Source organism: Arabidopsis lyrata (assembly GCF_000004255.2).
Source record: "Arabidopsis lyrata subsp. lyrata unplaced genomic scaffold ARALYscaffold_5, whole genome shotgun sequence".
In the NCBI taxonomy this organism is placed as follows: domain Eukaryota; kingdom Viridiplantae; phylum Streptophyta; class Magnoliopsida; order Brassicales; family Brassicaceae; genus Arabidopsis; species Arabidopsis lyrata.
The window spans coordinates 16,613,420-16,638,174 of record NW_003302551.1 but is presented as its reverse complement, the minus strand read 5'-3'; the positions used below and the strand labels follow the sequence as shown (position 1 = coordinate 16,638,174).

General features: G+C 36.1%; 5 protein-coding genes and 1 long non-coding RNA gene across 6 annotated transcripts; 3 read left to right on the top strand and 3 right to left on the bottom strand.

Moving 5' to 3' along the window:
- Nucleotides 1–326: 326 nt before the first annotated feature.
- Nucleotides 327–2,479, top strand: LOC9312280. Its single transcript, XR_002332159.1, has 6 exons — nucleotides 327–1,139; nucleotides 1,224–1,294; nucleotides 1,665–1,712; nucleotides 1,860–1,922; nucleotides 2,012–2,083; nucleotides 2,171–2,479. It is a non-coding gene; the product is annotated as an uncharacterized LOC9312280 (long non-coding RNA).
- A 375-nt stretch (nucleotides 2,480–2,854) lies between these two features.
- On the bottom strand, nucleotides 2,855–4,749 carry LOC9313993 (putative F-box/FBD/LRR-repeat protein At1g22000). Its single transcript, XM_021026738.1, has 3 exons — nucleotides 3,582–4,749; nucleotides 3,395–3,486; nucleotides 2,855–3,241 (listed from the first exon to the last, which is right to left on the bottom strand). Exons 1-3 carry the CDS (start codon nucleotides 4,623–4,625, stop codon nucleotides 2,926–2,928), a joined length of 1,452 nt encoding a protein of 483 aa, XP_020882397.1. The 5' UTR covers nucleotides 4,626–4,749; the 3' UTR covers nucleotides 2,855–2,925.
- A 5,549-nt stretch (nucleotides 4,750–10,298) lies between these two features.
- On the top strand, nucleotides 10,299–14,978 carry LOC9312279. Its single transcript, XM_002877878.2, has 5 exons — nucleotides 10,299–10,955; nucleotides 11,696–11,784; nucleotides 11,881–13,716; nucleotides 13,824–14,001; nucleotides 14,182–14,978. The coding sequence occupies exons 1-5, from the start codon at nucleotides 10,880–10,882 to the stop codon at nucleotides 14,787–14,789; spliced, it is 2,787 nt and encodes a 928-aa protein (XP_002877924.1). The 5' UTR covers nucleotides 10,299–10,879; the 3' UTR covers nucleotides 14,790–14,978.
- LOC9312278 (protein SODIUM POTASSIUM ROOT DEFECTIVE 3) lies at nucleotides 14,842–16,578 on the bottom strand. Its single transcript, XM_021024965.1, has 3 exons — nucleotides 15,943–16,578; nucleotides 15,762–15,843; nucleotides 14,842–15,156 (listed from the first exon to the last, which is right to left on the bottom strand). The coding sequence occupies exons 1-3, from the start codon at nucleotides 16,444–16,446 to the stop codon at nucleotides 14,999–15,001; spliced, it is 744 nt and encodes a 247-aa protein (XP_020880624.1). The 5' UTR covers nucleotides 16,447–16,578; the 3' UTR covers nucleotides 14,842–14,998.
- Nucleotides 16,579–17,371: 793 nt separating this feature from the next.
- On the bottom strand, nucleotides 17,372–20,324 carry LOC9313992 (UDP-glucuronic acid decarboxylase 1). Its single transcript, XM_021024963.1, has 7 exons — nucleotides 19,530–20,324; nucleotides 19,101–19,248; nucleotides 18,934–19,013; nucleotides 18,600–18,683; nucleotides 18,437–18,511; nucleotides 18,239–18,331; nucleotides 17,372–17,860 (listed from the first exon to the last, which is right to left on the bottom strand). The coding sequence occupies exons 1-7, from the start codon at nucleotides 20,145–20,147 to the stop codon at nucleotides 17,654–17,656; spliced, it is 1,305 nt and encodes a 434-aa protein (XP_020880622.1). The 5' UTR covers nucleotides 20,148–20,324; the 3' UTR covers nucleotides 17,372–17,653.
- Nucleotides 20,325–21,829: 1,505 nt separating this feature from the next.
- On the top strand, nucleotides 21,830–24,626 carry LOC9313991 (ABC transporter G family member 20). Its single transcript, XM_021024962.1, has one exon. The coding sequence runs from the start codon at nucleotides 22,314–22,316 to the stop codon at nucleotides 24,528–24,530; it is 2,217 nt and encodes a 738-aa protein (XP_020880621.1). The 5' UTR covers nucleotides 21,830–22,313; the 3' UTR covers nucleotides 24,531–24,626.
- Nucleotides 24,627–24,755: the final 129 nt, after the last annotated feature.

The following is a 24,755-nucleotide window of genomic DNA, read 5'->3' as shown; positions in this document are numbered from 1 at the left end:
CACAATTCTTTTTGATATTCCCGCCATCTCGTGAGAGAACCGATGGATCATATCATCTCTTTGCTGGTACTTTCTTACCAAAAATACCGGAAAAGTAAAGCATTTCATGTTGAGTTGATATTCCAGTCTGAGGTTTGACATGGAGTGTAAAGTCGTTTTGGAAATTAAGAGTTACTGTCGTCGTTTCCTCTGTATAATAAACTTGCATACATCGCGAATGCATTTTGATATCATGTGCATGTTGCCATAAATGCATCAGGTTTTGCAGGTGCTTGGGGGAGTGAAGACTAATCACTAATTAAGCTCAATCTTTCATTTTTCATTTTTTTTTGGGGGTCATAACATACACAATCGAAGTCTAATACTGCATTAGATTGTGTGCCAAAATTGCCAAAGTCTAGTCCAGTTAAATAGAAACGAAGAGATTTTGGATGTTATTTCAGTGATAGAAAAGAAGAAATCAGAATCCATGGAACCTAAAATAGAAATGTCAGTTGTTTTCCAACAATCTAAAACGCATCGTTTTTCGTTTGTCAGGTGTTGTGTGTCGCAGACGGACTAAAGTTGGTTGGTTTAAATGTAAGAAAGCATTCTTAAGGGTTATAATATGGAAATGGCGGAAGTTGAGGGGCTCTTTCAACAAATTCGCTAAAAAGTTTGGCTTCTATAAATCCGAGCGGGAAAGATTTGTTTCATAAAAAAACTCATTTCCAAATATCAAAATCCAAAGATGATTTTTGGGTTTGTGTTCAAGAGACAAGAGAAGAGTGCTCCAACAAGGCCGAATTCAGTGGGTTTCACGTTGGTGAAGAAGAACTTGCGTTTCAAAGCAACAACAAGAACAACGAAACAATCATCATCAACAAAGGAGATTTGCATTGGAGCAGCCATTGTTGTCGCTGTGATCTTTTTTCGTCGATTTCTGCATAGCGATTGAGATCGGTGGAGCTGATCTCTTAACTTAAATCTTTCGTTTCTCTTCTTCTTCTTTCTTGTCAACTCGTTCGCTCTCTTCTTGAGATTCTTGCTCCATCTTCTTAAAACCCAAAATCTCTCAAATCTCTGTAATCCGATCGACCTATCAATTCTTGCGTGTTTACAAAACCCTAAGTCATGGATGAATTGCGAGTATTCAAATGGTATTGTTTGCTTCTCCCGTGTACAGAGTTTTCTTGGAACCAAATCCAGTTCTCTGATTGTAGAATCTTTTGCTTGTATCGCAGGGTTACTTGAAATCTCTTGTTAACGAAGAGATTTCAAGGTATATCTAAAGAACGAACGAGATCAAATCCAGGTAACGAAGCAATATTCTTTAAACTCTATGGGTTTTTCTTCTTGTTTACGGAACATTAGCGATCCAAATAATCTCTTCGAGGCTGGTTTTATTAGTAGAGTCTGCAAATATAACAATTGGATCTGTCAGTTTTTCTCATTGCATTGCCGGGAAATCAAACGTTCTTGATCAGGTTTTACTATTTTTGTCTTCGTTTCTGTTCAATGAAAATCTGATGGTGTCTTCTTTGTAAATCCCAGATGCTTATAACTCAACACGTTGAACCTGAGACTGCTTAAGAACACTTTGTAGTTTTACTTTGCTTGCTCTGTCACTAGAGTATACTTGTTGGTATTGATTTTGTTCTTTTCTTTCGTTTTTACTGTTGAAGATACCATACTTGGACGAAAGTGCTTCTTTTGTCTCTGCATCACATAAGGTAAGTTGATTGACAAGTTTTTGCTTGAATGTTCTTCATACATTTTGGCAAAGCAGACCGATATGTTGATGCTTAATCAACTTAAGGACTCAAATTGTGATATTTGATAAGGAATTCTGAAACTAATTAATATACTGTTTTCCACAGGAACGAGAGCTTGAAGCAGTTGCATTGGTTCATTCTGACAAGACAAATCTCACTTCACTTAACGTAAACATAAGACATGATCAAGTCATGAATCTCTGTTAATGCTCTCTTATTTTTTTTAGTCTTGAAAATCTTTCCTTTGGTTATTTCAGGTTCCACCCATGGGTCTGTTTTATCTTACTCATTGTTTTCCTGAAGTGTTTCCCCAGCCACCACCGTACATGGTAAGAATCAATTCTTCTTATATTCTTTTCTCCAGTTTAGTTTTGGACCAGGGAGAAACTCATTTTTCACATTTTCATATTGTTTAGGTTCCAATACCAAGAGAATATCTTGGAGGAAACATGGACTCTGCAGATGGTGGTAATATGGGATTACCTGTGTGGAACCTGAAATCCAAGAAAGAAGAGGACATTAGTCTCGTGAAGCCACTACAAGCAGCATTCTCTCAATGTGTTTCACCAACTCTTAGTGTGTGTTAAGGCTTCCTCTGTTTCTTTCTATTTCACTTTCCTTCTGTACATGAAAAAACAAACCGACAAGACAACAATTTCCAAAAGGGTTTCCTTATTGATTGTCTTAGCCGTCTATGATATAGACTAACTACTAGTTGAGCTCAATCTCTAATCTCTTCTTATTCAAGTTGCCAAATTCACAAAGCACATTCACATTTAGATTGCTTGCACCTATTTGTTGTGGATATTCTGGAATCGCTGTCTAATAGCCATGTTGTGATTCATAATGGAGTCATAAGTTTGATACACATCTCTTTCCTCCAGGAGGAGTATGAATAAAGGACTCATAAGACGATTTTTTTTTTTTTACTTAGAACTTTAGATTCTCTTTCTGTTGTAGGTTTCTTATATTAGCTCATAATGCTTTACGTTGATTTTGAATTTGGGGATTTTGAGTTTGATTTTTTAAAACTTGAATCATGCGGCTAGATATGGAACAACAATTTTGTAACATTGTAATTTAATTTTAATACCTTATAATGTTAATAAAAAAAACAATATCTTGACTAATGGCACATGCTGACATGCATGATCCATATGATAGTAAAAGATTAGTCACTCATTACTTCATTGTTGACGCTCATATATTCCACTTGAGTGGAGAATATAAGATGGGATGATGTCGAAACCCTAGACATAGATTCTAACTCTTTCATCGTCTTATCCTTGTTGGTTGATCTCAAGAAGACTCCAACTCTCTTTAAACACTTAGAGTTGGCAAGGATGTATCGCATGATTTCTTTCTCCTCCCTTCTTCCTCTATATCCTTTCCACTCAAAGATCTCTAGATGGTTTGACAAACATTCGGGAACAGAACTCGGTTGGTTCCATGAAATTGGCAACTCCTTTTCGAGTCGTTTGAATGACTACGAAGAAACAACGTACAAGTGAATAAGTGATATGAAAACACATTTACTATTGCTTTTATCAATCCATCAAAACTGCATGAATAAAAAATGAAGGTAACAAACCTGGTCGATGAAAAGAACTTTTAGATTAGGAGAATTTTGAAGCAAACCCATTAGTGGTTCCAACCAGTACTCTAACTCGTTTAGAATAATCAGTTTACACTCTATAAGCCGAGAGAAGGTAATAGCGTTCAGCCACGCAAGCTGCAATGAACACAACAACACATAACTAAACGCTAGAAATGTGATCATACCAACAATTGAAAAAAAAAAAAGAAATCGAGAAGAGAACTACGAACCGTTGCAACGCTCAAAATTAATTCGAGACACATGATTGAGGAAAGAGATCTCATAAATTTGTTATCAGGGTAATGTAAAAGGTTGATCTTTGCCTTATCAAGGCGAGGCTTATTCTCAAACGAGCAAAAGTCTCCTGAATAATCTGTAATAAAGATTTTCTTTAAAACCGGTGAATCTATAACCAAAGTCCCCACAATACCTTCGTTTTGTGCTCCCAATTTCACATAATCATATGATAAGTATTCCAAAGATGGAACGTTTATATTAAAAAAAATCACGTTGTCTTGATGATGTCGATCCACGACCAAAGATTTGAGAATTGGACAACTCGATAAAAGTCTAACGACAGAATCTTCATCTTTATATACCACAAAGGAAAGTCTAAGACCTTTGAGGGATGGAAGGCAAGCCAAAGAAGGAACATCAATGAGAATTTTGTCGGAAAGACATAGAGAGACAAGAGTTTCACATGTGTAAAGGCTCTTTGGCAAGCTGGTTGGCTCCGCGGACCAGGTGAGCATGAAACATAGCTCTCGCACCTTACGATGATCAATCGCATTTGCAATCCACTTTCCCACATCAACATCATCAAGACGTCGTGGACCGAGTTCTATATGTAATAATTCTAATACAGGTGCTTTGTGGACTTGTAATGACTTGTCAATAAACCGTTCTTGCTTATCACTCTTCCCAAATAAACGGTCAAGCAAACGACCAAGTAAACCGCCAATAACTAGAGTTACATTGCTCTCTGCAGGGTACGTAAGTTTTGGCACCTTTGTCCAAACATACCGCCATCGTTTTGATAAAATCATAGTAGCCACTGCATCTTTTGTTGGGACTAGAAACAATATGTGCACGAGCAAATCGTCGGACAACTCACTGATCTTGTCTTCACCTCCAATACTCCGAAAGCTTTTGGGTTTTTTCTTCACAAAATGTCGGGATGTTTGGTCTAACAGTATCCCTACCGCAGACCAAATATGAATTCTGCTGAAATTTAACAAAAGATGTCGCAACATATTTGCTCCTTGAAACTGCATCGCCAACAATGATTCTCCAAACTACACCAACAAAGGTTTAGGGTTCTTAATTTAGGATTATATTATGGACTTGATATATACACGCATATATCTCCTTATGGGTTTTGATTTTAGGATATATATACAGGAGTTAGGAGATATTGTATCTTAATTTTTATTTAAAATAAGAACTAATTTTTATTTAAAATAAAAACTAAACGAGAGAAAGAACAAAAATTGAATCTTTTTACTTTTCAAATAAAAAAGAAAGAATAAAATCAGAGCTATATATGTCGTTGTATATATCGCCTAAAAACTTAACAAAAGATGTTGCAAAATATATATTTGCTGCTTGAAACTACATCATCAACAACGATTCTTGAAACTACATTACCAACAACGCTTAAGGGTCTCAATTTAGGATATTTTATGATAACTTGATATACACGCATATCTTCAAGTAAGAAGATTAGTTCTTTATCTCTCGTTTTATTTTTATATTAAATAAATACAGATATGTACCAGTTTTGTAAGGATCAAATCTCAAAAGCTTCTAGAAGCGATATAAGTGATCAATCGTCTTAAAAAATTGGAATTTTGAAAGTGAACATCTATATTATCTCTACAGTGGAGATCTAGATTCAGCTAAAACTGGATTTTAAGAGATTCTGGCTCTTAGCATTGAAGCTTATCCGACGTTATTGTCATTTCTTCTGTATAAACTTGCATATATACATTTAATATCATGTCATTTCCTCTGTATAAACTTGCATATCGTTTATTCATGTGCAGGTTGCCATAAATGCATTAGGTTTTGGAGGTATCTGAGGAGTGAAGACTAATCACTAGTTAAACTCAAATATAAGCTCTGATTATTCAAGTAGCTCAATGCACAAAGCACATACAAATGTTTTTATGTTGATTGCATCTATTGTGGATAATCCGGAAATGGACGTCCAATAGCCAAGTTGTGAGGAGTCATAAGATTGATAGAGATCTCTTCTTCCATGAAGTTGTCATGCCGTTTTTAACAGGACCACAATTTTGACAATCACAAACGATGATCTTCTTCTTCTGTAGGTGAAGTTTATAAATGCTATGCCAATTACCCATTTTCTTGCTTGATTTTGACCTTTGGTAATCGATAGGGAAATGACTGGTTAATTCCGGTTCTCTAAACCAAAAGACTATAATGTCCGGTTAACAGAAAAACGAAAAAGACAGTAGATTCTTTGGGGTATGATTGTCTTCATGGTCCCAAACGCAGTAGATTTGGAAGCTGATTGCATAATCCTTATCTCTGTCTCTCTCTCTCTCTCTCTCTCTGGCTCGTTGTAATCTAACAAACACATTCTTTGGTTTTGATTCAGTGTTTCTTGAAACCAGCTTTGCTTACGTGTCGGTCTGATGCAAAGTAGAATCAATCTCTGTCATTTTGGTCTCATATCTACAACTTTATCAATTAACGCACCTAACACTCAATCTTCGCATTATTGTACTGCCTTTGTGCTACTCAAGTTCCGAGAAGATGTAAGAAACCAATATGAGAAAAATTATATTTAGATTTTGTAGCAGAATTGAAAGAAGAGTGGTCTAACCAAAACTAAACCAAACAAATTTTGGTTATTTTGCATCTAGAGATTTTATCAGAGAAGATATTAAGATTTTTTTTATCAAATCACATGTCATATCATTTTTAGTATTTTATTAGATTAGTATCTTAAATTTCATAGCTTTTAAATAAACCAATAAATTCATGTTTCTAAAAAAATACATTTTAAAAAAAATTAATGATTTTTATAAGTAATTTTTTGGAATCATTTTTAATAATGCTATATAATTAATATATGGCTATGGCTGTTTTTATCAAATGAATACATCCAAAAAAAATTGTTAATTACATCCAACTTTTTACATTGTGTTTACCAAAAAAAAAAAAAATCCACTCAAGGTCAGATTCTTGTTGATAAAATGGGGTACCTAAAATGTAAAATTGTATAGATGATTGTTTACTTTCTACTTAAAAGCATACATTCAAACCTTTACATTGTACTGTATCTATCAAATAATAATAAGTTATAGATTTAGATTTAGTGAATGTTGGTCTAAGATGTCTAAGTATCAATGCTTAATTATTATCAGTAAAGTAAGATGTTGTTGGCAGCTAATCATAGGTTAAATATTAAATAGTTATGTCGCATTTGGAGAAATATTTAAACTTTTTAAGTGTTGACAAAAAAAAAAGTTTGTATGTTAGGGTCAATAGAGTCGATGTCACCTAGAAGGCAAACAAAATGCGTAAATTTGATCATAGGTTATAAATGTATACTTGACCTAGTCTTCGTTGTGTCGTAGACTCCGATTCCTCTCCTCGTTGATTCCTTATTGTTCAAATTTCAAATGACTACAACTAAATTAAGGCTCTGATTACAATTGGGTTATCATGGAATGATTAACAAACATAATTAAACAGGAGAATATAAATGGTAAGAACTACGCCATTTCTCTCGATGATATTAATTCTACTATATATAATTATGGACATAAAGATTGAGATTTCCAAGTGAAAATTGCTACCAACAATAAGCTATAACCATACTTCTCAATTAGGTAAAAAAATTTGTGACAACAAAATTGTAAAAGAGAATTTCTTTCTTTTTTCGTTCAAAATAAAAAAGAGAGTTTTAAGTTTTAACCAACGAAAAGAGACACTTAAGCTATTTAAGAAGTGCTTTCCAGTTAAGTAAAAGAATGGCAAGATTAAATATTTATGTAAAAGAGAATGTAATTGAATTGTTAGAAACTAAGATTAGAGATGAGGTTGCGTGTTAAAATTGTGTTCAAGTTGAACAAGTAATTAATCACATTGTCGTCTTCTTCTTCTCCACTTTTTCTTCAACTTTTCACAAAGGTTTGGTTCAGTTCCACTGTCAAAACTAATAGCTTAATTTTCACTAAACCGACATACTATTTTATATTAGATTATGGGACGATGCATCCTAATTCCTGAATTATACTATTATCATAACAAGATGAAATAAATCGCACTAATTAATTAATGTTTTTGTCAGCTACTCAATATGTTATTATAACAGCTTACAAATTACGACTTCTCACCGTAGAGATAATCTAACACGATAGATATATTATCTAATTATATAGTATATGAGACTACACCGAATGACTAAACTTATAGCATATTGAACTCTCCCTAAACTTTGTGATAAAATATAAATTACTATCAAATTTTTTAAAAACCACAGTTCAGGAAATTGTTTTTGCTTAAAATAAAATTTTAACTACTAAACTTTCATATATCTCTAGGGTTTTAACGACATCAAATCATGATTTGGTGATATTTGGATGTTATGAATAAGATTTTTTTTTTATCCACATACTAACAACACTTAAATGTCCAGTATAAAAATATCATTTTTATAATTAATATATCACAGTTTCACATATGTTGCTAATTTAGCCCCATGCCTTGAAGTCATGTGTGAAGATTTTTTCATAACAGATACACTGATACACACAACAAAATCTAACAAGATTGTGAGTGTTTGAAAATATTAGATTATATATGTTCGACCTGTTATTTCATGGAGAATGACGTTTGACATATCAATAAGCCAAAGACAATATCTGTGAACATGGACAAACAAAAACAAAAAATAATACTTTTATATACATTTATTAAATTAATTTATGGTGGTGCAAATCTTTATGTAAAATTTAATTAGAAATATTTACTATGGAATTTTATGTGAATCTCATTTGATTTTTGGGTACGGTAAGAGTTTTAAGGTTATAGATTTCTTTATACAATACGGTGTTTAAACCTAATTACATTTACAGCCATAATGAATCGAACGCATAACCGTTATAATAGTTTTTAATTATGAGCATCGACTACATTGGTCAAGGAATCTGCTTTAGCTTTTTTTGTTTCCTTTGTCTTTTGTTACTGTTTTTTTTGTTGTATATTTTCTACGCCTGAAAACTTTTCCCCAATTAAATATTACAACTTACAAATTTGTTTGTTTATTTTATTTAGTTTTAATATAGTTTTTATTGGTACTTTATTGACTTCCGAGTTACTAGTCACGAACACGAATCTTACCTTGTCCATGCAGCTTAACTCTAAACATCGGTTATTGTCAACAACGTTTTTCTTAACAATTGTTCATTCATATAATAATCAAATGTAAGCTAAAAAGCTGCTAATCGAAGAAAATAGTATTTGTTCTCTACAAATATTATACTATATCGGAAGTACACGCGTGTAAGCTAAAGCTGCTAATCGAAGACAAACAGTATTCGTTTAATTAACAGAAATAATACGAATCCTTCAAAATTTGAGAACACATATATGTATAATCCTTTCGTGTAGATGTAGTTTTGGTAACATTCCAAATTTAGTACAGTGGTACTGTATACAAAAGTTGGAAAACGTTTAGGATTTGTCCTCGGTGGTCTATTTAAAAAATAATAAGAAACAAAAAAAATGAATTTATTTCGAACCATCATATTCAGTATTGTTTCACTGATTGTAAAAACAACAATCATAAAAGTAATGATATGTGTGTAGGCATATAGGCGATCTGTATAATCTATGGATGCATCAACGTCTAACAAAAAAACCCATAAATCAAGGGAGACATGAAAATTTCAAAGTTAAAGATTCATTTGCTTTTAGTTTTGTTCTTTTCCGTTCATTTTTTTGTTTCCCATATCTAACAAAAAACCCCATAAATCATGGATAATAATTTTGATTTATTTTTTTGTGTTGCTGCGAATATATTTATATTTTAATACATACATACACACACACATTTGTGAATATAGGATCTTATCTTATACTCTTCTCTAATAAGAGATCAATAGAAAGAGTAATAGTACTGGTCAATGCATGATACAGGTTTTCATTAGTAATTAAACGCAAATTAATGTGAAAGCATAGTTTGTGAGAAGTTAGTAAAAACATTATGCATTTGAATCATCATAACATGAAACACCAGTAGTCATCAGTCTATAGTAGTTTTATATTCATAATCTAACCGTAAATTTAATACCAAGTAAGTTAACGGTTTGTTATGGAGAAAATGTTAAAGTCATTAAACCTGTTTTTTGAGCAATGTGTCAGATTAATTATCTTGAAAGCCAAGGCTGTAAGAATTTCTGTCGTTTTCTAGTTATAGTCATATTTGGATTAATTAGGGACTTTAAAGCTAAGGTTATACTATTTGTCACTGTTAGTAACTTAGTATACATTCAGAGTTCTTAATGAGCATATATAGTTTTTTTTAGTTTTTCTGGCTTGGAGCAATTAAGCATAGATTTAAGAAGATAAAGGACCATATAGTTGAACAGATTTCAAGTCTGCTGAACCTAATCTTCTCGTAGACAAGGGACTTCGGTTAGAGGTTAATATAAACATTTATATAAAATATATATTCTTGATTCAAAGTATGAACCAAATTATCACTTTTTAAAAATATCTTATACAAGGGTAAAACATATAAGTTGGCGATTTTAACTCACTTGTTAGATGGAAAAAAAGAAGAAGAATTATATAAACTTTGCTTTGACTACAAATTAATAAATATATATATGAAATCGAATTTCGAGAATTGGACAAGTTTTGAGTTATGTAAACTGATTAACCTAAAGATTTCTATATGAGAAAATATCGTTTGCTGCAAACTATCATGATAAAGGACCAAAATATACAGCAAACTTGGGTATTTTGTTTATTCTAAACGTTAGTAATCTGGATAAATAATTCCAATTTGTTGATTATGGTATACAACTAGTATTATAAAACAAAAAATCGGGAAAATGGAAGGGAAGAGACAAGTGGCAGCAAATTACGGATGCACAGAACTCAGTAAGTATAATAGTACCAAACACGCCCCTTTCCCATTTCCACTTTTTTCATTTTAACTAGACTTTTTTTAAAAAACAAAAAAATTTGAACTTTCAAATAAACTCTGAAACCATTTCCCATTACCTCTTTTCTCCGTCGTCTGGTTCGTTCTTCTCCTCCATCTCTCTTCCTCTTTCTCTTAATTTCTTCTTCTTCTATACCTTCTCTTGTCTTAGATCCCAGAGAATCGTCTGCATTTTTCTCAGGAGTTATGATTCCTCAGAATATCTTCCTCTGATTTTCTCTAACCCAGTAAATTTCCCGATCTAGATTCACCTCTCCGTGCTTTTTTCCCCCCTCAAAGCTCCGTCAAATGTTTTCCCCGGAGGTGAACAGTGAGTGAAAGATGAACAGATTTCGACTCAGCGACCTGAGTTCTCGAGATCGATTACCTTCTTCTCAAGTGCCCACTTCTCATCAAGGTTACAGTTTCTCCTCTCTCGCTTTTTTGTTTCCGTTTCCGTTTCTCTCGCTTTGGTTACAGTTTCTCCTCTCTCGCGTTTCTTTTGTTCTAACATAGTACTCTTGGTAAACTTTAGAGCAATTTTTGTGTGTTTTGTTGCTCAATTTTATAAATAATTTAGTAAAGCTTCTGAGATTTTTCTGAGCAAACCAAAACAAAGCATTTACTGATTTTTGTTTCCTTCTTCGGGTTGTTCGAGAATCTCGTAATGGAGGTCATCAATACCCTAATTGGTTACTTCTACAATTATAAAGAAATGTATTTTTATAAAATCTTGAGCTAAATAACAAAGACATGCTAATTTGTTTCTTGTGGAAAACTATAGTTTTAAAAGCAGAGTGGGTAGAGAGAAGAAGATGAGATTGCTACCTTTTTTTTTTTTTTTTTTTAATGATGAAGGAAAGAAAAGCTTTTTATAAAAATCTCAGGGCAGTGTTTGTTGGGTAGTGTCATGATTTGGTTTGTTAAAATTTCATTTTTTCAACAGATTTAATGATTCTAATTTACATGTAATGAGTGCTTTTGCTTAACCTCAATGCTTTATTGTGTTTTTATCGTCTTCTTCCTCCACTTATTGTGCTACAAATTACTCTTTTTGTCTCCCAAGTTTCCATATTTTTTTTTTTATTAAAGTCTCTTCCGTTGTAAAGTTGATTGCTTTATCAATTTGAGAATCCTAAAAAGTCACTCATTTTTCAGGAAAGAAACAGAAGAGTCAGAAACTCAAATCTTCAAGGTCTTCTTCTGAATTCAACTCTTGTCTTTCTGAAGCTTTGAGTGAAAACAAGGTATGGATTATTATTACTTTTTTAAGATATCTGTGAGGAAATGTTTGGTTCCTGTTGTTGTTTGAAAGTGACTTGTTGATCATATTGCTGTTGCAGCAAGATTTTCATACTGGGGTACCGATGAAAAGTTTGTTGGCACAAGAAATGTCAAAGCACAAGGAATCTAAAAAGAGATCACCAAGCATTATAGCCAGATTGATGGGTCTCGATGTTTTGCCTTCTCAGAGCTCTCCCCATAGGCAACAAAAGTCTATGGAGAGTCAGCAAGGCAGGAGTGGTGGAGGCAGTTCTTATGATGGTAATAAATCTCTTGGATGGCGCTCTAAGGGTGAGCAAAAGTTTAAAGATGTTTTCGAAGTTTTGGATGCAAAGATGGCAGAGAGCAATCGAAACTTATATCATCAGGGGAGGGTCAATGCTAATCTAACACAGGCCGAGATGGCATTCATAAGGCACAAGTTCATGGAGGCTAAGCGGCTATCAACAGATGATAAACTTCGTCATTCTAAAGAGTTTAATGATGCGCTTGAGGCTCTAGACTCTAACAAAGACCTCTTACTGAAGTTTCTTCAGCACCCGGATTCATTATTTACAAAACATCTGCATGATCTTCAAAGCACACCTCACAAGCCACAGTACCGTCAAGCACCATCCTTGAAGTCGCCAAACAGCCAGAGGCATGTGGATAGTGTGAAAACTCAGAAAGTTGATAAGGACTTGTCGAGGAAGAGTCATCGGTCGCCTCATCGGCATGGTGGTGGTGGTAGTGGTTGTCCTAGCCGTTCTCATACTAGGCGTGCTTCTTATGACACGATTGACTTACCAAATGAGGAGCTGAGAAAGAGGAGTGAGCTGCAGCCAACCAAGATTGTTGTTCTGAAACCTAACCTCGGGGAGCCACGTTATGCTGGTAGAAATTTTGCATCGCCAAGCTCGTCTTCCGATGAGTTCAGAGCAGATCGGAGGCTTCCATGCACCACCAATCATGGCAGGCAGAAAAGTAATGAAGATGTCCGTCTTTCAAGACAGAATTCAAGAGATTCTGGAGAAATGGCCAAAATAATGGCTAGGCAAAGGAAGGCGAGCTGTGGCAATGGTAGTGCCATGAGTTTTGAGACTTCAGGATTTAGAGGATATGCAGGGGATGAAAGCTCATCAGGGAGTGACTCCGCAAGTGAATCAGAGCTAGTGCCAGTAACTTCAGGAACAAGAACCGCCTTTAACCGTAGGAACTACCATCGATCTTTGCCTTCCAAGTCAACAACATCATCTGTGAGTAGGGAAGCCAAGAGGAGACTGTCAGAGAGATGGAAGCTGACACACAAGTTTGAGCACGAGATAGAAATTAGTAGAAGCGGCACATTAGCTGAAATGCTTGCAACTTCAGATAGGGAGGCAAGGCCAGCAAGTTTTAATGGACTCAGTTTCGAAGATGGGATTAGTAAAAGATTTGAGAACAACATTCATTGGTCTGAATTGCCAGAGCCGGTTGGAATCAGCAGTAGGGATGGTTGGAAAGGATACTGCTCGAGAAGTTTTTCAAAATCCAAAACCATCATGAACCAGGAAAGCACTTGTGGTGGTTACACCATAGTGTTGCCTAAGGGGTTGATCAATCGAGATGGATTAGTGCAGGGGAATTCTTCTCATCATGGAGAGCCTTCCTTATCAAGCAAATCTAGACCCGGCAGTAACAAATCTCATTCATCATACAATAGTTCGCCAGAGGTCAGCATCACCCCAAGTTTAAGCAAGTTTGTTTATATGAACGAAGGGGTTCCAAAAGAAAAGCTCTCTCCTTTTCAAGCACGTAACAGTTTCTCAGGAGATGCAAATTCAGACACTGAGGATAGTTCAGCTTCTGATGATATCAAGACAGCAATGTCTTCTGAGGCTCTAGATTTGTCAACTGTCACCTCGGTAACTGACCCTGTAAGTGAGCATGATTTTTCAAGATCATCTGTTTACATCTCAATTCGTAAACTAGAATATACAGGTTGTTGTAATGACAGATATCTTATTGTTTACTGATGTTCTAGGATATCTCAAGGAGGACAACTGAAGATGTGAATCATTCTTTGGTTCCTGAGCCACAGTCTCATGAAAGCTTAAAAGAAGGAGATCAACCAAGTCCGGTTTCAGTTCTAGAAGCTTCTTTCGACGATGATGTTTCATCTGGTTCTGAATGCTTTGAGAGTGTTAGCGCGGATCTCCAAGGTAGTCAATCAGTGCCTGCTATTCATTTTGTACATTATAATATTTACGTATAATTAAAATTGTTTTTGGTGCAAGTGTAACAATCATTTGACAATTGGTGCTAGTCTAACTCATTGCTTGGGGTAGATCAAAGAATTACGAGTAACTATAAATGTTTGACGAGTTATCTCTACGTTCCAGGACTCAGGATGCAACTTCAACTCCTCAAACTCGAGTCAGCTACTTACAACGAAGGTGGCATGCTCGTTTCGAGTGATGAAGAAGACACAGATCAAGAGGAGTCATCCACAATAACTGATGAGGCGATGATTACCCATGAGCTCGGAGAAGAAGACTGGAAGTCATTATACTTAGTTGATCTCCTAGCCAACTCCAATTTCAGTGGCTCAGACCACAGCATTGTCATGGCAACAACAACACCTGTAGATCCATCCTTGTTTGAGGATCTCGAGAAGAAGTATTCCAGCGTGAAAACCTCAACCCGGTTAGAAAGGAAACTCCTATTTGACCAGATCAGTAGAGAAGTACTCTATATGTTAAAGCAGTTTTCGGATCCACACCCTTGGGTTAAATCCACAAGGGTATGCCCGAAATGGGATGCAAACAAGATTCAAGAGACTCTTCAAGAATTGGTCACAAGAAAAGATGAGAAACCAAGCAAAGATAATGTGGAGGAGGAGTTGCAGTGGCTGAGCTTAGAAGATGATATTGAAATCATAGGTAGAGAGATTGAGGAAATGCTGACAGATGAACTCATAGCAGAGCTTGTGGTAGGTGCAATCTTCTAGAAAGTTAAATAATCTTTCTGTAACATAGTTTTAAGGGGAAAAATAAACAGGATAATGCAATATGTAATGAGAACTTCATCATAAAGAAGCATGTGTCCCTGTAATGATAGTTTCATCATAAAAGTAGGAAAGTCTCAACATTTTACCATTGATCTGATTCAAACAAATGAGAGGAAGACAATACAAATACACAAAAGTGTGTGATTCTTTTAGGTTTCCAGATTTGCCCTTGGGATTGATGATGGAGGTGGTGTCCAGAATTGGGCATTTTTGACCTTTGAGAGGCAACCCAATACTTCCAAAGGAGTGATGTCTCCAGTCACAGTTACCTTCTTTGAAGCAAAATCTATGTCGAAGGATGTCACACCTACTTATTGCAAAAAAAAAACATTTATAGTGAGCTTAATTAAACCCATTTAGAATTGTACATAAACAATCTATGGATTTAGCCCAAATCATTTGGGGTGTCCTCACCAAACCCAAAATATCCTTTTTATTTTACATTAAATTAATATCATATATAATATCTTCAGGAATCAGGATAATGTAAATAATAGTATTATTTTCTCATGATATTTTATAGAAATTTTATCAAATATAATATTATATTATAATTTATAAATATCATATTCATGTTTTGAATATGAAAGAGATAATTGTAGAAACATAATCAGATCGGTTACACGTATGACAATGCATTATTTACCCATTTAAGGCTATAGGTCCCGTAGCCCGCCTTAATCTTTGCTACCAAAAGAACTTAAAAAACAAACAATGTGTTTGCACAAAAACTTGCTTATAGTTTGGTAATCTGTTCTCTACTTCTCTTATACTTTTTTTTTTTCCTCGGTTCTTCTCTTATACTTACCTAAGTAAAATATGTATATTTGCTGTTGTTGATAAGAAAAACAAGTAAAAGAAACGTAAATACAGTAACAATAGAGGGTAAAACAGTGAAAACAGAGGACTCACCTTGCATTTTGGATAGATGTTTCTTCACTTTGCCTTGACAGCCTCTGCAGTGACAGTGAAGAGACACTCTAAGAACAACCACCTGCAGTCCAAAAGCCACGACATAAATCGCCCTCCAATCTTTTTTAATTTACTTTCATGCCACTTATGTACGGTAGAAAGACAACTTTACTTTACTTGCCTGGTCTGAACCTGAACCATAAGACTTCTTCTTCTCTTCTACGGCACCAGAAGAGCCTATTTTTGGCCCAAAAGCTTCACCCTCCACCGTTGCAACCGTATCCTGACCCGTAGACCCGGCTAAAGAAACAGGGTCGGATCCCAGAAGATACCTAGTAGAACCGGGAGGAGTTTTGGGCGTTGCAACAACACAACCAAAACTCTTCCTAGCTAAGCTGACGTCACTGCTAATCAGCTTCATCAACGACCCTGAATTGCTCCTCCTTCCTTTATCCACCTGAACACTCTTCCCGTCGCCGGAGGAGGAGGGTATTCTCGTAATTTTGGAAAGCTGACGGTAGGGAGCAACGTAGTCATCCCCGGAGGAACACGGTGCAGTGAAAGATCTTCTACCATCTTTGATAATCGGGTTATGGCGGTCGATGGCTCGAGCCGTGACGGTACGTTCGTCGTTAGCCGTAGCGGTCGATGCTTGCGATGCACAATAAAACATATTGGCTTTCATGTTTTATGGCAAAAACAAAAGCTTATTAATATATACAAACAAAAGAGAGAGTCACATATACGTTACATATATAAATGTGTAAATTGATAAATATGCGTCAGTGTGTCACATGAGTGTGTTAGTGTGTGTAAAGGTCAGAGAAAAACAGAGAGTTGAGTAGAAACGCTCTTGTATTGTCCACATAAAACGTATTAGAAGTTGAGATGTCACTATTGTGATATTTATGTACTACATTACATTATTCTCTTGGATATATTCAAATGTTGTATATTGAATTCGACCGATCAGCTTCTGTTTCAGAAAGTGGAATTAATAGAATTGAATAAAGGAAAAGACTTTAATTACACGTTTTTTTATTTTAAACTGAAGGTAGAAGAAGTGTGAAAGAATATAGAAATTTATTATAAAGTGAATGATTCCTTATATCTCAAGTTTTAACAGACTGAATCGCTCTATCTAACAGAACCCGAAGCGGAAACAGATATGCCCACAAGGCCACAACTAATTTTTCAGCTGCCATTTGCATAAATGCCTCGATTTATTCAAAACCTAGTAAATGCGAATTTTTACTTTTCGATTTTTCTTTTAAAATATGGAACATTTGAAAGTTTTTAGTACGATGTTTTCGTATATTGTAAATGCAAACAACAAACATTATTAGAAACCTTTCTTTTCGTTTAAGATACTAACCTTTTTTGGAAACATTTGAATCAAATATATTGATAAATACAAACGCAAACAAACAACCGAGACATATTGAACACAAGAAGGGTCCCTCGGATGTCGTTTTAAAATTATTCGAAAAGCTATTTTTTGTATAAACCGAGAGAGTATACTAATGCATATCTAAACAAATATAATGTGTAACACTACAACCAAAAAAAAAATATATAATGTGAAGAGTACAAAGGCTAATTTTTGTATGAAGTATGAACCGAGCGAGATTTATATCAATACCTTTCCACTAAAATTGAGCCTACTGGTAAATGGCCCAGTGACAAAATCCCTTTTGAGTCGAAAACATTAGCTAATAAGTAGTAAATCTGTGTCTTGGAGAAAGAACCAAATTGATGAAAAAAAAAAAGAGAAAGAACCAAAAAAAAAAAAACAGAGAACAAAAAGACTTAGCAGATCTCTTGAAAAAGAGACTATACATATATCAAATCAAAGCAGAAGAAGGATAATACTCTATCTCTGTGTGACTGACTTAGAGACCTTTACCTTCGTCTTCATTTAAGATTCGGTTACGGAAGTCACTAACCATGCGAGGCAGACCTTCTCGCAGAGAGATCTTTGGTTCCCAGTTCAACAGTTCCTTTGCTTTGCTTATGTCTGGTTTCCTCTTGTGAGGATCGTCCGCTGTGTTTGGTTTGAACTCTATGGTCGCGCTTGGATCGATCACCTCCTTAACAACCTGCACACAAAGTTACCATTTTATACACAGAATGGAGCGTTTCTTGTTGATTATGATAGTAAGATTCCAAAACAAACTGAGTTACTTTATTTATAACACATCTGAAATGTTGATGCAGATTTCTAAGGATGTATTTTTTTTTTTTTTTGAACAATTCTAAGGATGTATATAACAACCATATTAAACTGAATTCCTTCAAACTAAAACGGAACCAAACTTTCTTTAGATGAAACAAATAAAAAAATTCGAAGTTTGGACAGATTCTTCACAAAACTAAACCAAATCGAAAACTGAATGACCAGGGCTAAACTTTTTTTTGGGTTTCATTTCTCTTTTGCAGGGAAGTGAAAAAGGAAGATAGTAAAAAGTAAAGCAAACCTCTGCAAGTTCAAGCATTGTGAATTCTCCAGGGTTACCAAGGTTGAAGGGTCCTACGTGATCGTTTTCCATTAACGCTACAAGTCCCTCCACCTAGAAAGAGAAATCTTGTTATATATCAAGGCAATAGATCTTTTTTCACTGCTTGAAGAAATCAATCTTAGAGCAAAGTGTACTGAAAATGAGGTTGTTACGTACCAAGTCAGATACATATTGAAAGCTACGAGTTTGTTTTCCATCACCATAAACAGTCATTGGATGTTTGCGGATGGTCTGCATAGATATAAACCATAGTTCTGTCAGCGTGTTTAAAAAAGGCTTTATACAAAACAGTTGGCTTTATGTTGATGAAGGAGCTAACCTGGGCAACAAAGTTACTAACAACACGCCCATCATCAAGGCACATTCTGGGTCCATATGTGTTGAAAATACGAGCTATTCTGACCTGAAAAGTGAAAATGCAGTTAGAGATCACTCTTATATCCGTGATTTGGACAAAAATGGTCATCAGTTCTAAACATTCCAACATTGGAAACAAAAAGAAGAAGAAAGATCATCAGGGAGATGATTTGGAAACTAATGGATAGAATATTCCATGTGTGAATGAGAGTATGAGTTGCAGATTATATAAGTTCTCCATCAAGTGAGCTAAGAGCTTCCAACATATAACCCATGGGGTGATTAAGAAAAGTTACCTCTACACCTGCACCTCTGTGATAATCCATGGCCAGGGTTTCTGCAGTACGCTTTCCTTCATCATAGCAGCTCCTCTCACCTATAAAAAGATAACAGCAATTAGTGACCAACCTCTCGTTTATATATCTCATGAACTCAGGAGCAAATACAGAATACTCTAACTCACCGATTGGGTTCACGTTTCCCCAGTAAGTCTCTTTCTGTGGATGCTCAAGGGGATCTCCATAGACTTCACTTGTACTGGTGAGCAGAAACCTTGCCCCAACTCTCTTTGCAAGACCCAACATATTGAGAGTGCCCATTACATTTGTCTTGTAAAACTATTGTTAAGGATCAACAGAATCCTCATATCACCAAGAGAGAAAAACACATTCCCAATGGAAGCATTTCCTCACGAAATATCACAATAATTATAAAAGATTTTACTAAGATGCAAGCAAATTATCAGAAGAAAAAAAACTCTGCCTATCAACTGAATGCTAATAACAATGATCACCAAGCTAATGTTGCCTATATTGAAACAGTGGATTTGGAATCAAATCAAGATCAGCAGTAGCAAAACGATGCCAGAATATAAAAGTAATCAAAAGGATATGATAGTCTTCACTGGATTATACTTGTAATGAACAGGTGAAGCTGGGCAAGCTAAATGGTAAATGTGATCGACCTCAAGGAGGATTGGCTCAACCACATCGTGTCGAATAAGCTCAAACCTAGGATTCGAGAACAGATGAACCAAATTCTCCTTCCTACCAGTGAAGAAGTTATCAATCACGATCACTTCATCTCCCCTACCGATAAGCTTATCAACAAGATGGCTTCCGACGAAACCAGCTCCACCGGTGACAACGATTCTCAGTCTCTTGCGTCCGATACCGACGGGAACACGACCGGTTCTACCTCCGCCGCCAGAATTAAAAGTCTTCATGGAAGGCGGGGAATCGCTGACGGCGTAGGAAACAGATCTGGTGATTAACGAGGTGGATTCAGCGGCGCCTAAACGAGAGAGAGAAGGCTGGAGGATGAAGAAAGTGGATCCGATCAAGATCCCGACGAGGATAAAGAGGAGTCGTTGTTCACGGAAGAGATAGTGAAGCGATCTGGGAAGAGATCTGGGATGCTTTAAAGTTTTAGGAGAGTAAGGACTGGATTGGCTCATGGGAATCGTTTCTTCGTCACGCTTCGAGCTCATTTGCTTGTGAAGCTGCTTCATCGTTCTCCGATTAAAGCTCGTCGCCGGTGAAAATGAGATCTCAGAATTGCCGGGAAGAAGAGGTTTGGATCTGGATAGATTCAAACGTAAGAGCGATGGTGATGCAACAAAAGTAGTTAGTTACACGGCGATTACTTGATGCAATCCTTCGCTCTCTTTTTTATTTTTTCTATTTTTTTAGTTAGAAAGCAATATATATGTTTCGCTTCTAAAATCTACGTGATTATCAGATAATCTAATTAAGTAATTTCACTAATTGTTTAAAATATATGCAACTTTTGTATATATATTCTTCTAGTGAGGAGATTTTTTTTTTTTTCGCCATTCTAGTGAGGGGATCATTAATGTGATTTGCGTTTGATTTGTAATTTTGTATTAGATTCAATGATGAAAGAAAAATGTGGAAAGAAAAATAAAACTCCTCGAGGCCTTTTAACAGTTGGATGCCCCAGTATGGACCCATTAGAGCCCAAACAAATGTTATTCGTACTAGAGATCTCATTCTTCCTCGATTCACAGCTGGATTGCCCAGTATAGGCCCATAAGAGACCCAAAAAATGTTATGCCTAGGGATGGCTCTCTTGCTACTACTCTACAAGACAGTCAAAATTTATCGTATCATCTTAACAAATCTTAGAATTGAACAAAATGTCAAACCTGAGGGAATCTATTCCTTGATCTAGTCATACCTGATAAACCTCAAAGTGTTAGAAATTTTATATTGGGAAATTTAGCAAAATAGCCTCTACCAAACACAAAATTTCAAAACAAACTTTGCAGAGATAAAGTCTTACTAAACGTAACCAGAATAATATTTACTCATTCTCTATGTGATAACACTACTTAAGTGTACGTTCCAGAAAATATGTATTTCATTCGTTCAACTTGATAGAGATAGGCCTCATATAAATCATCATGATGGTACTATGTTCTATGTATATAGTTTTCTATTAACTCTTGAGATGTCTTGTAAGAATAAGTTTTTCAAAGTAAAATAATCAAGAAAACAGATATAACAGCCACACCAAACTTTCATATGCCTAAATCTAACTCATCACGTTAAAGTTTCTATTACATATTCCTAATGACAATTTTTGTTGTGTTTTCGTGTGTAGCTCTACCTCTACAACATCAAATTAAAAGCCAAACTCTCCACGTTTTGATGCCATAGTTTCATATTCATTATATATTTATATTTACATCAATTATTTGTACAAACCCGTATGACTTCACTTCCCTCATACCATTTTTTTTTTTTAAAGGCTTCACTTACACTTTATATAACTAGTAATGCGTTCATGATTAAACAAATACTTGAAAGATTACACGCCATAGCTTCATTATGCATAATGGCATGCCAAAATCCTAATTATGGGAATATCTTAGGTGTTTGATATTAACTAATTGCTACAAATTTAATTAATAACTGCTAAATACATGTTCAAAATGTTGAATGATTTGATTTTCTACCATGCTTTAGTTACTTAACGAAGATATTTACTGATTCAAAAAGCTAGAAATCCAAATAACCCCTAGTCAAATATTGATTGTCACACCTAAAAACAATCCTCAACTTGTTTAAAACCAAGTCTTAGAGCCTGTGAGTGAATATAGAAAACTCGTGACTATATTATACAAAAGAGTAAGAAATTCGTGACATAGATGGACAATTACAAGAAGAAATTATATTCCTGACATGTCACATATGCTATACTTTTTTACCCCTTTTTTTCTTATTGCAATTCCATGAAATCCGGATAAATTAAATACAGATGAGATAAACACGTAATTCCATGGAGTAAAAAATGTCCACTGTGTGAACAAAAACCACCTAAAATAGGATTTTTTACAGAGTACCTTAAGCCCCAAGAAAAAATACATACAATAATGGGAAAATGTGGATGGATTTGCCCAACTCCTCACCTACTCTTAACTTCAATGTATATACATACGAAAATATAAACAAAAGATATGTATGTATATGTCAAAAGCTACAAAACCCAAAACAACTCAAAGTTAGATACTTAGAGATCACCAAACTAATTGACAAGTCTCTCTTTCATTCTTCCATCCAAATATCCTATAAAGTCGATCAAAACTGTTCTGTTGGTAAAGACCTTTAGACACATTACCTGAGGCCAAAATATTAACCAGACAATAATTTACATGATGTCTGGTTTGTTCGGTAAATTATCTCCGGCCAGACGGGTCAATGGCGATGGCCTCCCTCTGTTTTACAATATCCATAAGTCAGTGGAGCTTCAGAGATGTCAAAGAGACACGGCGCGGGTGTCTGTCACACTTGCAGAACTTCTCATGAGTGTGGAAGATGAGGGGGATGACCACAGTCGGGCTTTGGATGTTGCAGTTGCCTCCAATTTCTGGGCCTCGGTTCCGTCTTCTTGCGTGCCTTCTTCTTCTCCGTTTGTTCTTTCCTTCAAAGACTTGACTTATAGTGTGAAGATCCAGAAGAAGTTTAAGCCCTTCCCCTGTTGCGGTAATTCGCCTTTTAATGGTATGGAGATGAATACTAAGGTGCTGCTGAATGGTATTTCTGGTGAAGCTCGGGAAGGAGAGATGATGGCCGTTCTTGGAGCGAGCGGGTCAGGGAAATCAACCCTTATCGATGCATTAGCCAATCGGATTTCAAAAGAGAGCCTACGTGGTGATATTACTTTAAACGGGGAAGTTCTTGAATCCAGCCTGCATAAAGTCATATCGGCTTATGTGATGCAAGATGATCTTCTGTTCCCGATGCTCACCGTGGAAGAAACTTTGATGTTTTCTGCTGAGTTCAGGCTTCCAAGCTCGCTTTCTAAGAAGAAAAAGAAAGCACGGGTTCAAGCTCTGATTGATCAGCTCGGCCTGAGGAACGCAGCAAAAACCGTGATCGGTGATGAGGGGCACAGAGGTGTGTCTGGAGGAGAAAGGAGACGGGTGTCAATTGGAACCGATATAATCCATGATCCAATTATCCTCTTTCTTGATGAGCCAACCTCAGGTCTCGACTCTACCAGTGCATACATGGTTGTCAAAGTGCTTCAGAGAATCGCACAAAGCGGCAGCATAGTTATCATGTCCATCCATCAGCCGAGTTACAGAATCTTGGGCTTACTCGATAAGTTGATCTTCCTATCTAGGGGAAACACAGTTTACAGCGGCTCCCCAACACATCTCCCTCAGTTCTTCTCGGAATTCGGTCACCCAATTCCTGAAAACGAGAACAAGCCAGAGTTCGCACTCGATCTTATCCGTGAGCTAGAAGATTCTCCACAAGGAACCAAAGCCCTAGTCGAGTTCCACAAGCAATGGCGAGCAAAGCAAACCTCAAGCCAGAGCAGAAGAAACACCAATGTATCTCTCAAAGATGCAATCAGCGCAAGTATCTCCAAAGGCAAACTTGTCTCCGGAGCAACAAACCTAAGATCATCATTTCAAACCTTTGCAAACCCATTCTGGACTGAAATGCTCGTGATTGGCAAACGATCTATACTAAACTCAAGAAGACAACCAGAGCTATTCGGAATGCGCCTCGGAGCTGTTCTAGTCACCGGAATCATCCTAGCCACAATATTCTGGAAACTAGACAATTCACCAAGAGGTATACAAGAACGTTTAGGGTTCTTCGCATTCGCAATGTCCACAACATTCTACACCTGTGCAGAAGCAATACCAGTCTTTCTACAAGAACGCTACATATTCATGAGAGAAACAGCTTACAACGCTTACCGGCGATCATCATACGTCCTCGCTCACACAATAATCTCAATCCCTGCTCTAATAATCTTATCCGCCGCCTTCGCCGCCACAACGTTCTGGGCCGTAGGACTCGCCGGAGGCTCCGAAGGCTTCCTCTTCTTCTTCTTCACAATCCTCACAGCGTTTTGGGCCGGAAGCTCCTTCGTGACATTCTTATCCGGCGTAGTCTCACACGTGATGATCGGATTCACGGTGGTTGTAGCAATCCTCGCATATTTCCTCCTCTTCTCCGGATTCTTCATCTCCAGAGATCGAATCCCAGTCTACTGGATCTGGTTCCATTACCTCTCTCTAGTGAAATACCCTTACGAAGGTGTTCTACAGAACGAATTCGAAGATCCGACGAAATGCTTCATCCGTGGGATCCAAATGTTCGACAATTCTCCACTGGGACAAGTCCCGGCCGCCGTGAAAATCAGCCTCCTGAAGAGCATGAGCGGCGTTTTGGGGATCAACGTGACGGCGGAGACTTGCGTAACGACGGGAATCGATATTCTGAAACAGCAAGGAATCACTGAGATTAGCAAATGGAATTGCTTGTGGATCACTGTAGCTTGGGGATTCTTCTTTAGGGTTCTCTTCTACTTCACACTCTTGATCGGAAGCAAGAACAAGCGTCGCTGATTTGTAAAAAAAAAAAAAAACAATTAGAGTAACTAACCAATGATTATGATGTACTTAATACTTATGATTAATACAAAATTACATATGTCTACTAAATCTTTAATGGGCTTGAGAGTGTAATATAAGGCCCAATAAAGTACTAAATTGGAAAGTGTGCAATTTTCTATTTTCTATATCGGTAACATCGACGTTTATCTCGCTGTTAAATCTAAACCGTTGATTGAA

What these genes read in the sequence shown, in the direction of transcription:
- LOC9313993 (XM_021026738.1), bottom strand. Translation starts at nt 4,625, where the DNA reads ATGCAGTTTCAAGGAGCAAATATGTTGCGACATCTTTTGTTAAATTTC. An exon ending in TAATTTTGAGCGTTGCAACG is followed by an intron (nt 3,487 to 3,581) that starts GTTCGTAGTTCT and finishes TGTTCATTGCAG; the next exon opens with CTTGCGTGGCTGAACGCTAT. An exon ending in TACTGGTTGGAACCACTAAT is followed by an intron (nt 3,242 to 3,394) that starts GGGTTTGCTTCA and finishes TGTTTCTTCGTA; the next exon opens with GTCATTCAAACGACTCGAAA.
- LOC9312279 (XM_002877878.2), top strand. Translation starts at nt 10,880, where the DNA reads ATGAACAGATTTCGACTCAGCGACCTGAGTTCTCGAGATCGATTACCT. An exon ending in AGTGCCCACTTCTCATCAAG is followed by an intron (nt 10,956 to 11,695) that starts GTTACAGTTTCT and finishes CTCATTTTTCAG; the next exon opens with GAAAGAAACAGAAGAGTCAG. An exon ending in AAGCTTTGAGTGAAAACAAG is followed by an intron (nt 11,785 to 11,880) that starts GTATGGATTATT and finishes TTGCTGTTGCAG; the next exon opens with CAAGATTTTCATACTGGGGT.
- LOC9312278 (XM_021024965.1), bottom strand. Translation starts at nt 16,446, where the DNA reads ATGAAAGCCAATATGTTTTATTGTGCATCGCAAGCATCGACCGCTACG. An exon ending in ATGGTTCAGGTTCAGACCAG is followed by an intron (nt 15,844 to 15,942) that starts GCAAGTAAAGTA and finishes TTTGGACTGCAG; the next exon opens with GTGGTTGTTCTTAGAGTGTC. An exon ending in ACATCTATCCAAAATGCAAG is followed by an intron (nt 15,157 to 15,761) that starts GTGAGTCCTCTG and finishes TGCAATAAGTAG; the next exon opens with GTGTGACATCCTTCGACATA.
- LOC9313992 (XM_021024963.1), bottom strand. Translation starts at nt 20,147, where the DNA reads ATGAAGCAGCTTCACAAGCAAATGAGCTCGAAGCGTGACGAAGAAACG. An exon ending in TTAGTAACTTTGTTGCCCAG is followed by an intron (nt 18,512 to 18,599) that starts GTTAGCTCCTTC and finishes ATATCTATGCAG; the next exon opens with ACCATCCGCAAACATCCAAT. An exon ending in TTCAATATGTATCTGACTTG is followed by an intron (nt 18,332 to 18,436) that starts GTACGTAACAAC and finishes TTCTCTTTCTAG; the next exon opens with GTGGAGGGACTTGTAGCGTT.
- LOC9313991 (XM_021024962.1), top strand. Translation starts at nt 22,314, where the DNA reads ATGATGTCTGGTTTGTTCGGTAAATTATCTCCGGCCAGACGGGTCAAT.